This window comes from Zalophus californianus, chromosome 6, assembly GCF_009762305.2.
Source record: "Zalophus californianus isolate mZalCal1 chromosome 6, mZalCal1.pri.v2, whole genome shotgun sequence".
Classification (NCBI taxonomy): Eukaryota; Metazoa; Chordata; class Mammalia; order Carnivora; family Otariidae; genus Zalophus; species Zalophus californianus.
The window spans coordinates 50,861,367-50,874,592 of NC_045600.1; the positions used below are offsets into that span (position 1 = coordinate 50,861,367).

General features: G+C 33.4%; 1 protein-coding gene across 2 annotated transcripts in view; it reads left to right on the forward strand.

The window, feature by feature from the left end:
- The window catches only part of MDGA2 (MAM domain containing glycosylphosphatidylinositol anchor 2), an 805,991-nt gene that overhangs the window by 510,137 nt on the left and 282,628 nt on the right, over positions 1–13,226 (forward strand). For both annotated transcript variants that reach the window (XM_027570414.2, XM_027570415.2), the window contains one exon: positions 1,461–1,593. In XM_027570414.2, the coding sequence (XP_027426215.1) occupies positions 1,461–1,593 (133 nt within the window). The remainder of the gene's footprint in view (positions 1–1,460; positions 1,594–13,226) is intronic.

Genomic DNA, 13,226 nt, shown 5'->3' on the forward strand with positions numbered 1-13,226 from the left:
ATTTTTTGTCAACCATGCTTTCTAACTAAGCACACACTTTTCTAGGCATTGTATTTAGTAAATATAAATGAGAACTCTGTAATGCACTGAGAGCATGTTTTAAAAATAAGTTCTAGAAACACACATTAACTATGTATATTCATGTGGGATGTATTTGCTTTTGTTTATGTAGAAAAAATACAGTGTCTTTCCTAAAGAAAAATTGAAAGATAGAAGATTGTTCCTTAGTCCACTGGGGAAAGTAACTGACTTAAGACCAAATTTTGACAGTGAATGAATGGAATTATGGCCACAGTGCCCTTGCATCCTGAAGGAGAGATTCATTTGACACATTTGAAAAACTAGGTGTCCACGCCTATGTGTGAGCAAGCTTTTTTGCAAATGAGCAAGCAGTGCCTTTATGTCTTGTTACTAAGTATTCCAATCCTTCTGAAGAGTGTATGAAAGAACTGCAACTTTTAGGATTTGAGAGATGGTACACATGGTTACATATAGATGTTATTTGGAAAAAATTAACATTTTGAAAATTGCTATACCAAATATGATTTCACTGGGATACTGTTTACCATTTCCATAATTAAGTTACTTATGAGAGGGACTATTTTGAGATAGTGCATTAATGACCTTAGAAAGTAACAAAATCTCAAAAAACCTATTTTAAATTGAGCAGGTTTTTCTTTAATTTTTATTGTTTGTTTGTTTGTTTTTTCTTTTACTCTTTGAACAATTTCAGTGTTTTACGTGGTCTTTCTTGGCTCATCAAGAATTTGTAAGATATTTCTGTCTACTTGCCTGATTTGAGTCTGTCTACAGTTTTGCAGATTTACCTGGAAGATCTAGACCTTGAGGTCCTGAAAAATAAAATTGCAAACACAATAATGATTTAGAAACATTCATGAATGCTTCTTTAAGGCATTTTACATCTGTCCTCTGTCACTGATATGTATACACAAAATATTTATGTATATAAATTTAGTTACCTGTCATTAGATTGAGTTCAATAACTTTGTTCTACCAACAGTGTTTCATTTATTGGCTTTTCTTCAGAATCCATTCCTTTCAAAACATTTCATGGTGAAGTCTGCATAGATTGCAGTATTTGTTGAATAAACTCCATTATTAAGTACACTGTTCTGATCTTTGCACAATAATTTGCATAACTACCCCCAGAAATAGATTTCTCCCCCTAGGAAGCTAGTTTGCAAAGAAAACATTATGAATTTTCATTTCAGTCTCAGCTTTTTATCCCCAGGTACATCACAGTGTTATTTTTGAATGCATGGTTTTTTGTTTCTGTTTTTTTTTTTTTTTAGGGCATTTTCCTTAAAAAAAAAAGACAACCTGCCACATTTTGATAATAATATGATTTAAGACAATGTAATGCCATGATTCATTCATTCATTCATTCATTCATTTTGGTTACCACTGACTTTTTCTAATGACCTTTTCTACATTTTTAGGGTGAAACCAAGATCTTAAAACTAAAGAATCTTCGACCTCAGGACTATGCTAATTACAGCTGCATTGCTTCAGTGAGGAATGTATGTAATATTCCTGATAAGATGGTGTCATTTAGACTTTCCAATAAAACAGGTATGGAGCTATTTCTCAGTGTTTTATGTCTGTTATCCATAGCTAATGCTTAAAAAGGTTAAGTTCCTTATAGACCAAATGATTTCTATAGTATATGTAGGAACAAGGCAACTTTTTTTCCCCAGAGAAGTCTATGATATCTGAAAAGTTATTGGTAAATGTACACTGTAAAGCTTAATTGCAATATGTTCCCATGTAATGTTTGTTTATATAGCATACAAAATTATAGTTCCTTAAAATAGTATATTCATAAATGTCACAATCATGCCCATATCCTGTTCAAAGAAATTCTGAGAAATACTAGATTCTTCATATAAAAATTTATGGTCTAAATTGTTGAAAGTGTTTTGTGATTCCAAAGCTAAGTAAAAGAATCTCTCTCTTACTCTGTTTCAAGTCAAGAACGTTAATTGGTAATTTCAGGTAGGTGTTTTTAGGAAAGTATTTTTGTAGAAAATGTCAAAACATTAGCAAGATTGCGACTTAAGTTATCCTGTGTTTAGTAATAGAGACCTCAGAATAACTGCAAGCATATAAAGAGGAATTGCTAAATGAAAGGCAAAGAGAGAGCGTGGGAATGGACTGTCTTTTGCATGATTGTGTGCGAAGAATCACCTTAATAAATTAGAATTTGAACTGGTTTTGAGAAACTTTCAGGGGCAATTAATGTAAATTTTTACTTTCAAATAACGCTATTAAAATAAAGATTTTTAAAGGTAATTTTCTCATTAACAAAAACCTTAAAAAGTGTGGGTTTGTTGTGCCTGGGTGTATGTTTTGATTCTGCTGCTTATTAGCTCTTGGATCTTGTTGAACAAATTGCTTCACACTCTAGCTCAATTTCCTCACAAATTCGTAACGTTGTAGGGAAGAATTAGTGAGTTAATATACATAAAGCACATGGAACACACTTTGTCAGTTTTCCAACAAAGAGCTAGTCAGCATCCAGCACATTTGATGAAAAGGTTACACCTGGGACTTTATTGGAAGGTGAAAAAAATGGATGCTCAAGTGTTGATTCATCAACACAGATTCCGTTGAGTTGTTAAAATCTTGAAAGATAATTTTTAAAATGTATTCATTCATGTATTTGCCAGAGACTTACTGGGTTCCTATTATGGGTCTGCAATGATAGGCATAGGAATATTGGCGAAGATGCAAATTGCCTTAAACTAGAGAAATGCTTTATTAAGCACCGGGTAAAAGTCATTAGGAGAAGGTAAAAGGAGAATGTGGGACATGAAAGTAAACTTTATTAGGAAGGATGAGAAATACTTGAGGGAAACTACATTGCAGAAAAATAAAATCTTAGTGAACCTAAGACTTATAAAAGTTAATAATTCGTTTCACTTAAAAAAAGAAATAGGATATTGAGAAATAAATATCAGAGATTAACATATAAGAGCTGAGTGTGATTATATTGTTTTTCTTAGCATGAAATACTTGGTGAATTATTATAATTAATTTTGTTCTTCTTAGTTTCTTTAATATATTTTTAAAATACCCATATCCAGAGAGAAAAATTATAAATAAAATGAAAGTAGGTCCTATAGGATGGGTAAACATATTGCAGTAGAATAAGAACGAAGGAGCAGGTATATTATTACATATGTTACAACCTTGCCCTTGAGCAGTGCTTTATTACTTGTAAAAGTATTTCATGTTTATTATCTCAGTTTATCTTTATAACTACTGAGCTGTAGGCAGGTAGATTTTTTTTTTCTTGTTCATTCTATCACGTCTTTATCATTTGATACGTAACACACTAGCCCGTGGTGATTAAAGTATCCACATTAGATTGTTTTGAGAATGAACTAAATCAACATAAACCAAAATTCATTAAAGACGAAGAGGTACAATAAAATCATATTTAACATTTTTTCTGCAATAGGAATGTATATCTTTATTATTTCCCAATGTCCCACAGCTACTAACGAGTGGGGACAAAATTTATCCCAATGTGTGAAGAGTTATTTTAAATAGGAGACTGATAGCTATTCAAATAGCTATTCAAAATTTTTGTGGAGCCAGAGAAAATGAACCTAAATCTTGGCCAGAGTTTTACTAGGAATAAATAAGGACTTTTTAACCTAAAGCTGAAAGGAGGAGATTACTGTGAGAGGTGATAGGCTTTCCAATTCCTGAGGTCTTATAAAGCAGCTGGGTGGCTTTATGTGTGAGGTGATTTTTAACAATTGCCAGCTCAGAAAACAAAGACTTAACTCCCTGTCCTGTGGAGAGAGCACAGGAACTCTGTCATATAAATGTTTTGTTTTACTCTTCAGCTTTCTGTCCTATTTATTTTTCAGGCTAAGGTATTGTATATCTAGACCAAACTAACAAAATAACCTATTATTCTCTTTCATAAATTATCTCATAAAGATTTTAGATTGATGTTCACTGAAAATGCATTAGAGTTATGGCAAATAATTGGGTTAAAAATATAAGCTACTACCTTGTTTGACTCTTCAGTAACTATAATCAAACCTGTCATGTGGTTGGTGGTTTACGTATTCAAACCAGGTTTGCTTCAGCATTTTTCCCATCTGGTTGTGCTCAAAATTGGAAGAGTTGGTGCATTTCAAATAGGTGAAATCATTGAGGTAGCTCTCAAATTACACCAGAAATAAATTAAGCTTTCAACATCTTCATGAAAACAGGCTTATAAACTGACAAGTGCATACAGGCTAGTTCATTGCTTTCTAACACTAGAAGAACATCAGGAGTCACCATTGGCATAATCAGTGTGAGAGGCAGGTGTTTTTTTTTTTAAGATTTTATTTATTAGAGAGAGAACATGAGGTGGGGTGGTGGTGGGCAGAGGGAGAGGGAGAAGCAGTCTCTCCACTGAGCAGGGAGCCCAGGACCCCAGGATCATGACCTGAGCGCAAGGTGAACACTTAACCGACTGAGCCACCAAGGTGCCCCAGGGACAGGTACTCTTTATGGTTTCATTCTTGTGAATCTTTAAAGGACACAAAGTTCCCATGTTTTTAACTCTTGGTTGCAAAATGTCAAGGAAAATCTTGAATGTATTGAGGGGGAGAATATTCTATTATAAATATTGTAATATGTTTGATTACTCTTCTCTGTTAATTAATATGTTGAGGGTAACTTTGGAAATAATTTTTGTAATGGAGATGAGATAATTGACTATTAGATGTATTTTTGGTACAAGCAAATTTTTATTTTAACAGTTCTATAGTCAATGAAAAATTTTAAATGCAGTCAGTTTATTGACCTGATTTGCACAATGCCCAAATAACATAGCATATGAAGATGGAAACAGTGTCTGCTGTGGATAAAGTTTTGTAAATTTTTTGCAGCAGAACGATTGCATCATGGAGCACAGTTTTCTGTGTCCTTCCTGCACCTGCTGAATTAGCCTTTCTGGGAATGACCTACAATGTATCCACCTTAAACAAGCATAAATCATTACTTTGGAAAACAGATACTGTCTATATTATCAGAATGTGTTCCATGAACCCATTCTTTGTGAATTGAAACTTTCGTTAAAAATAAGTCTACTTTGGGGGAGCCTGGGTGGCTCAGTTGGTTAAGTTACTGCTTTAGGCTCAGGTCATGATCCCAGGGTCCGGAGATCCAGCCCTGCGTCAGGCTCCCTGCTCAGCAGGAAATCTGCTTCCTCTTCCTCTGCCTCTCCCCTCTGCTTCTGCTCTCCGTCTTTCTCACTCTCTCAAATAAGTAAATACAATCTTTAAAACAAAAGCCTATTTTTTTTTACAACTGCTTAGAGAAGCCATGTTCAGGTGTCATTTTAAAAGGCAATATCACCTTAGATTTACCAACAACATGTTTTCTTAACTTTCCTACTACGAATTGGCATTATAGTAGAGCTTGTATTGTATGTCTACCCTGTCCAATCATTTGATAGCCCCTGTTGATTACTTGGTGTGCTATGAAAAATCTCATGTCACAGAAATGTCATTATTTATCATCTCTAATATAGCTGTCTTAGAACTTACCGTGACAATTTAAACAATTTTATAAAACATGAAGCTTTAGGTTAATTTCTTTATTGTCATTAAGTTGTAGGTGGGTCCAAAGTTGTTTTGGTTATTTTCCTACTCCCGTTTGGAAGAAAAAGAATGTTAGCTCTTGATTGATAAATTCTCAATGTAGCTATATTTTTCTTAGTTCATTAAAACAAACATGCTAAAATTTGTAAATTTAGAATATTGATAAATATAGATATATATTTTAAATTAACATAATTATGGTAACTTTAAATATTAAAATTTCTCAGATTATGTGTATTTCTAATGTGAGGGCATATAGAAATTATGATAAAACTAATTTATTTTAATATATTTCAAACACCTATATATGTTGATGTCTCATCATTTCAAAGGCAAATAAGAATTAAGTAAGTTACTTATATTAGGATGAAAAACATATTTTGTAGCTGCTTGAGAGGGTTATGATGTGTTCTATAAAGAAATGGGACAGGTGGGGCTAATTTGACTTAATTATATAGGTCCTTTGATTCAGTGGGTTCACACTTAATATTTATAAAAATTATTTAATTAAGATGTCTTCCTTAAATGCACATCACATTTAGGAACCAAGTCATTGCAAAAGTATTACTGGCCAAATAAATAGGGGAAAACTATACCCCTTTCTCGTCTTCCTCTCTTTCTCCCTTCTATCTCTCTTCCTTTTTCCTTTACTTCTTTTTCCCCCTTTCATCTATGTTAATAAATTATCATGAAAAAAATTAGAGGGGTTAGGAGACATCTCTGTTTCTTATGTTAGATAACAGTTATCTATCCTTATTTTATATAACTCACAGGGAAAGTGTAATATAAATGCCAACAATTGCAACAAACCTCAATATAAAATTTTTGCAAAATTGTGATCTATTTATGGTAGTTTTCTCCTATGATTATGGGAATTTAACTAATGTATGTAGGTGTGAGAAATAAAATAATATTTCATTTATAGGAATTTTGTAAGAATAGCTGTAGATATGAAATAAAAATACATAAAAACTTCCTCTTGTAAAATTATATGCCCATTGTCACAGATAGTCTAAGTGCAAAGGAAGGGGCAGTAGACATTTTGCTATACATGTAGGTGCTAACCTCATGCATTTTTCTTAGCTGTATGTATATTGCAGTGCCTTGCCTTTAGGTGATCTCCCTGCATCTACCCAATCAATAGCATCACTTATTAGAACTTAGGTATGGTATTTCACTAAAAGTAATAACTTAAAAAAAAGACTAAGTCTGTGAGAAATACATAGTGCAAATACAATGACTTCCTGGACTAGTTTGCTTGGGCTACCATAACAAAATAACAGACTGGGTGGCTTAAACAACAGAAATTTATGTTTTCACAGTCTAGAGGCTAGAAGTCTAAGAGTAGGGTGCTGTCAGAGTAGAGTTTTGGTGAGGCCTCTCTTTCTTGGCCTGTAGACAGCCATCTTCCCCCTATAGACTTTCCTCTGTGGTTCACAGAGGGAGAGAATGAATGAGCAAGAGCTCTACTGTCTCTTCCTCCTCCCATAAGGACACAAGTCCTATAAGATTACAGTCCCACCTTTGACCTCATTTAACCTTAATTATCTCCTAATGGCCCCAACTCCAAATACAGTGACACTGGGGTTTAGGGCTTGAACATGTGAATCTTAGGGGCACACATCTCAGTCCATAATACCTTCAAATGACTGAAAGGTGGGCTTTACATTTGGGATTCCTTTTCTTTTAACATTTCAGGTATTGGGGTACCTGGGTGGCTCAGTCAATTATGTGTCTGCCTTTGGCTCAGGTCCTGATCCCAGGGTCCTAAGATCGAGTCCCACATTGGGCTCCCTGCTCGGTGGGGAGCCTGCTTCTCCTTCTCCTTCTGCCACTCCCCCTTGTTCATTCTCTCTCTCAAAATAGATAAGTAAAATCTTTAAAAAATAAATAAAATAAAATTTCATGTATAAGTTTATAATATATGTTAAATCCAAGAAAATGAATCTACCATTTAGAGAGAAAAGACTTTCTTCAGTGTTATCTCAAAGAGGGAACTCTAATGAGAGTGTTTTGTAGACCTATTATTTTTATCTTTGGAGAAATGGTAAGGGAGCAACAATAAAAGGTAAATGAAACTTTAGGTAGGGACAGAAATCACTTTTGTAATAGTATTATCATGAATTTTTAAAAGCATGGCCAAAATATTGAAATAGGATCACAAATAAGTATCAGTGAACTCATGCATTTTTTTGATTCCATTTTTGTGATGGAGAAGTTAGTATGTACAACAGAAGACAAAACAAAAGGAAAAAAAAACAGAAAAAAGCCAAGAATCATCATTCCACGCACAAATATATATTGAGAACATGAATTCCTTAGTAGATTTTTTTATCTTAGATAATTCAGATTTTCTAAACAGTATTTACTACTAGATGCACCAAAGGAACACACATATTGTTGATGTGTCGTCTTTAGAGAATGAGATGTTTCCTATAACTCTTTTGCATGAATTTTGAAATTCAAAAGCCTTAGATTCAAATTCTGGTTTTCTGAACTTGGAGATGTCTCTTAGGTTCTCTAAACTTATTTTTCCCCTCCTAAAATGGGGATAACACAAAGTCCAACCTTATTTGGTTTTGTAGGCTATAAATGCTATAAAATGAAAAACTTTTAAAAAGAAGTATCTGGCACATAATAAATATAATATATAGTAGCTAGAATTGGATTGTTAACATAGATAATAGAAAGAAGAAGGAATAAAATGGTACCATCAGTAATCATGGTGAGATGATGACAAGAATCTTAGACTTTTTGTTAGGATATTACATACAGCTTCAACCATTGATGACTAATCTTGAAATAAGTTCATAATCTTTTCTAAATTACTTTTATTGGTGAATAAATTAAATAATATTTCTCAGAAAAATCTATAGAAATGAATACCTATTTTGGTATATTTCTGTCTAAACTATTATTGGCAAAAATGTTTAACAGAAATAAAATATTCTTTTGTGAAATTAATAATGGTATGTAAGGAAAATTGAAAAAGCTTGCAATAGGGTTGATATGCAACAGATTCTTAATGTGAGAGCTCATCTTTTCCTAAGGTAATCAAACTTATATATGCCCTATTCTCATTAATGTATCTTCAGAAATGTGAAAATACAGGTGATGAGTAAGCAGTGAATCCAGGGATAGAAGCAGTGGTCATTATGGGGTTTCAACTTTGGTCTTCCTGAGACTGTTTCCAGAGCAACAAGGTGACCCAGATTTTCCAAAATCCTATTACCATAGTAACAAGAAGTTTGCATGTTGCTGAGATCTCCCTACACCTGCGTATTTTGTTGTCCTAGCAATGCATTTTTCAGGTTAGTTATAGCCAAAGTTATTCTAGGTCTATGAGTTCTTATATAAAATACTCCTCATAAACTAGCAACTCTCCCAGAAGGCATCATAACCCAGACACAGTAGGTATTTAAAAATAGAACAAGAATAAAAAAACACTTTTAATCAAACGAAAGGAAATTCTATCATATTCATTGAAAGGCATGTAAATTATTGACATGCTATCTCACAACTTATAAAGCATATAAAATAGTTTGTGTGTTAGCAAATATCTAGAATAATTCATTGGTAAGATTTTTCTAACTTTAAGTAGTTGCTATTCTTCATATGCTGTTAAACTGTAATTAACTTGAACAATTTAAAAATTACTCATAAGAATACAAAAGTTCAAATCATGTGTTTTGGGGCGCCTGGGTGGCTCAGTTGGTTAAGCGGCTGCCTTCGGCTCAGGTCATGATCCCAGGGTCCTGGGATCGAGTCCCACATCGGGCTCCCTGCTCAGCGGGGAGTCTGCTTCTCCCTCTCCCTCTGCCTGTCTCTCTGCCTACTTGTGCACTCTCTCTCTCTGTCAAATAAATAAATAAAATCTTTAAAAAAAAAAAAATAAATAAAAAAAAATCATGTGTTTTACAATATTTCTTTCAGCAAATTGAGTGAAGATATGCTAAAATGAAGTAAGAGGATTTTTAAATCCCTGAGAATAATTAATTTTTTATTTTAAATTGCTTCTAGATTATGGATTTGTAGACCATGTCTTAGTACTTTTTAAGATTCTATGGTTCTAGTGAAACTGCCTAAAATTACATTATTATAAATACTAATTAAATTGCTAGAAATGCATTTTAGACTTGGTTCATGGTTTTTGAGTTTGCCACTCATAACTTATGATACAGAATACCTCCATGATCATTTACTGAAAATTTTGAATTTATAAGTCATTGACTTTCATGATGAAGATATAATAATTTCCATTAGTGCATGTACCTTATCCCATTATTTATTCATCTTAATCCTAGAATTGATTATATCAAATAGTCATCTTTAAGGTTGCCAACGATTCCTGTTTGTCCTAGACTCAGTTGAAGTCCTAATCCTGAAAAATCCTATAATCCCAGGAAAACCAATGATCTAATTCAACATGCAGCCTACCTCCGTATAGGATACTCGTCTTCATGACAGTTGTTAATGATGGTGCATATACAGCTTTAAGCAACTTTACATAGAGAAACTTCAGTGAGAAGACCTAGGTGTGGCCTCCCTCCCCGCTCTGCAGCACTCTGAACAATTCCTTCAACTCTTTGCACTTGCTTTTTAGCTCAATTATGTTGCTAATGTGCTCTGAGGTGGGTTTCAGGTTGACGAAGACAACATTCACTCCAAAATTCCATTTTTATTTAGCAAGATAACATCAACAATAAAAATTTAAATGAAATGTAGGTGCAAAGAAGTAGATGCAGCCTCTACACACACAGATACTCTTGGGCCCCAAGGTCCATGCAAGAAAGGTTCAGCCTTACACAACTTCAGAATATTAATACCTCATTGTGCTGTTGTCCTTTTATATATGGGGCTTACATTGCTATTCAGGAAAAAGTGATGCTAATAAATAATCTCTAAACCTAATGCACCTATTTGAGGGAAACTTTGCAAATATTGTGCTTTTAATATTGCTTGTACACAATTTAAAAAATTCACTGACAGGGAGGCTTTAATGTGCCTCAAGAGAGGATGCATCCCTGGCTACTGTTCTCCTTCAAACTCTAAGGCATTTAAAAGTATCAATTTCATTTTTACTTAGCTATACATTTTGGGAAGTTTAAATGAGATTAGCCACATTACTCAGGATTTAAGGCTGTGTTGTGGCTAAATTATAGGCTTGTGGTCACTTTTACTATCATAGAGTCACAGGAACCACGACTAGCCATAATTTAAAAGGTTCACATTGGTTTATTAAGACTTTTAATTAAACTTGAAAAAGCGAGAGAGAAAAAGAGAGAGAGAGAGAAAGAGAGTGACCCTGTAGTAGTTTATACAGTAGGAGTAGGGTCCCTAGTGTGTTGTTACCGAGACTCAAGCTGAGAGGAGACTGGTAAATGGGAAATAATAGACAAGCTGAGTATCAGAAATGCATTAACATCAATCTTTTGATTGTAAGTCAGACATAACATGTCCTTTTTTTTTGCTATTGTGGCAGTTATTTCTAAAACATCACAAAGATCTCAGCTGTTCCCTCAATTTTGTCTGTTTTAAGATCCACTATTTTTTCTAATAGTGACATACTTCTGTTGATTTATTTGCTACTGTTCTATTCCCATAGAAAATAGGTATGTCCAACTGTTTAATAATATGCTTTGGTTTATGTTTTGAACAGTATTTCTTTCTGGAAGCTCCTTTTAGTCACTCTGCTTTAGTTGCTGTATTGTACCACTTGAGCATTTTATTGACAGCATCTTTCAATCACACACTAATCGAGTGAATGTGCAGTAAAGTCAGCAGTATTGATTTCTGATAGACACATTGTATAATAGGAATTTATTGATGATGGCCCTGGCCTCTTGTTTTATTAATGGCACCTAATATCCTGATTTGGCAAGAATAGATGTTGTCAAGAAACCAGATATAAAGTTTTTGACATAAAAAGATGTGACAGTTGTATGAAGCTACTGTTTAAGTTTTCACTTTGGCTTGGCATTGCAACATGGTGCTCAACCAAGCAAGAGGCAGGATTTTAAGTCAGCCAAGGAAAGCACTACTAAGTAGTGTTCTGTCTCTTTAGCAAAATCCAGCAACCCTAGTTTGCTTTGTTTTACTGAGAAGTCTTCAGTTCTAACATGGTGAAATGTAGGCAATTTTAGATAGTTTGACTCAACAGGTAACAATAGATAAGAAATTCCTTCAAAATTATTGTCCCATATTAAATGCAAATTTTAAAGTCTATTTCCAAAGCAATGAGGAAAGAAATAGGCACAACAGGAAATAAACGAACAAAACTACTGGGAAAATGAGCAGTGTAATAAGGGTTCTTGTTAAATTTCTCTGGGATTAAATCTACTAAGACACTTACTTAAAGGGAACAAAAAGGGGGAAAAGAGGATTAACTCTGATTCTCTATATCTTTCTAATTCTCTTGATGTTGATCGGAAATACTTAATAACTCTAGTCCTGCCTCATTGCATATTGTCTTTCAACTTTACCTCTAGCTCAATCTGATAAAAATTGTAATATTCATGTCTTTTTCATTTTGGAACTATAAGTAAAAAGCAATCTGGTGTGATATCCATATAGTATTATGAATCTGTGGACCATGCAAAAATATGATTCCATTTTTCAAGGAACCTGAAAATTCACTGAATATACACTGGTCTGCATGCTAAACATTGTTTTGTGTGTTTAGGCAAAATGTTAAATATGAATATAAGTTTAGAAAGCATGATTATAGGTATACAGATCCAAAGTCAATGTAATATGGATTTAATTTTCAAGTTGCTGAAGAATTAAATAGGCAAATCAATACATATCAATATTAAGAACTTGAAGAAAAACAAAAAAAATCATTTGATATTGAAAACAAATGGTATTTGTATTCTCTGCAAAGATAATTTCAGCAGCTCATATTAATCATGTACAATGGGAAAATGTGGATTTACTGAAATCTATAGTGAACATACCAGAACTAAAATGTAAAAGCTATATTTCCAGTAGCTTTGAGAAATAAAATATTGGCAGGATATTTCATATGTACATTTCTTATACTTAGAGAGGAATTGAATTCAGAGGTGATTCAGTCAATGTTTTATCTCTCATATTAAAATAGTATTAAAAAGGTTTTATGGCTTTTAATCTTTCCTTAAGCAACATTCCATTTTGTGCAGCTTATTTAGTTCTTCTACACATGCTACATTACAGTATTATCTTATTCAAAAAATAAATACCTCCCTTATCATGTAGCAGCATTGTCCTAGAACATGGCAGCAATATATTTAAATTCTCTGAGTGTCTGAAATCCCAAGATAAGAAGTGTAGCTAGTTTAATGGTTAGACTTGAATTGACTCTCGTTGGAATTAGATCTGTAATGACAGTGTTAAACAGCAGTTACTATTTAGAGCATGTCAACATGATACTGTAGTGACACCTACAAGGTCTATAGTTTAAAATTGTCATTTTCTCCAGTGTAAACCACAGTTGTATGGCTTTGTAATTCAGTCCTGTAAAATGGCTCCTAATCACACACAAAACTTGAAATCAAATTTCTCTACTTCAGTACATTTATTTTTAACAGATTATGCTCTGATTCTTGTTAAGCC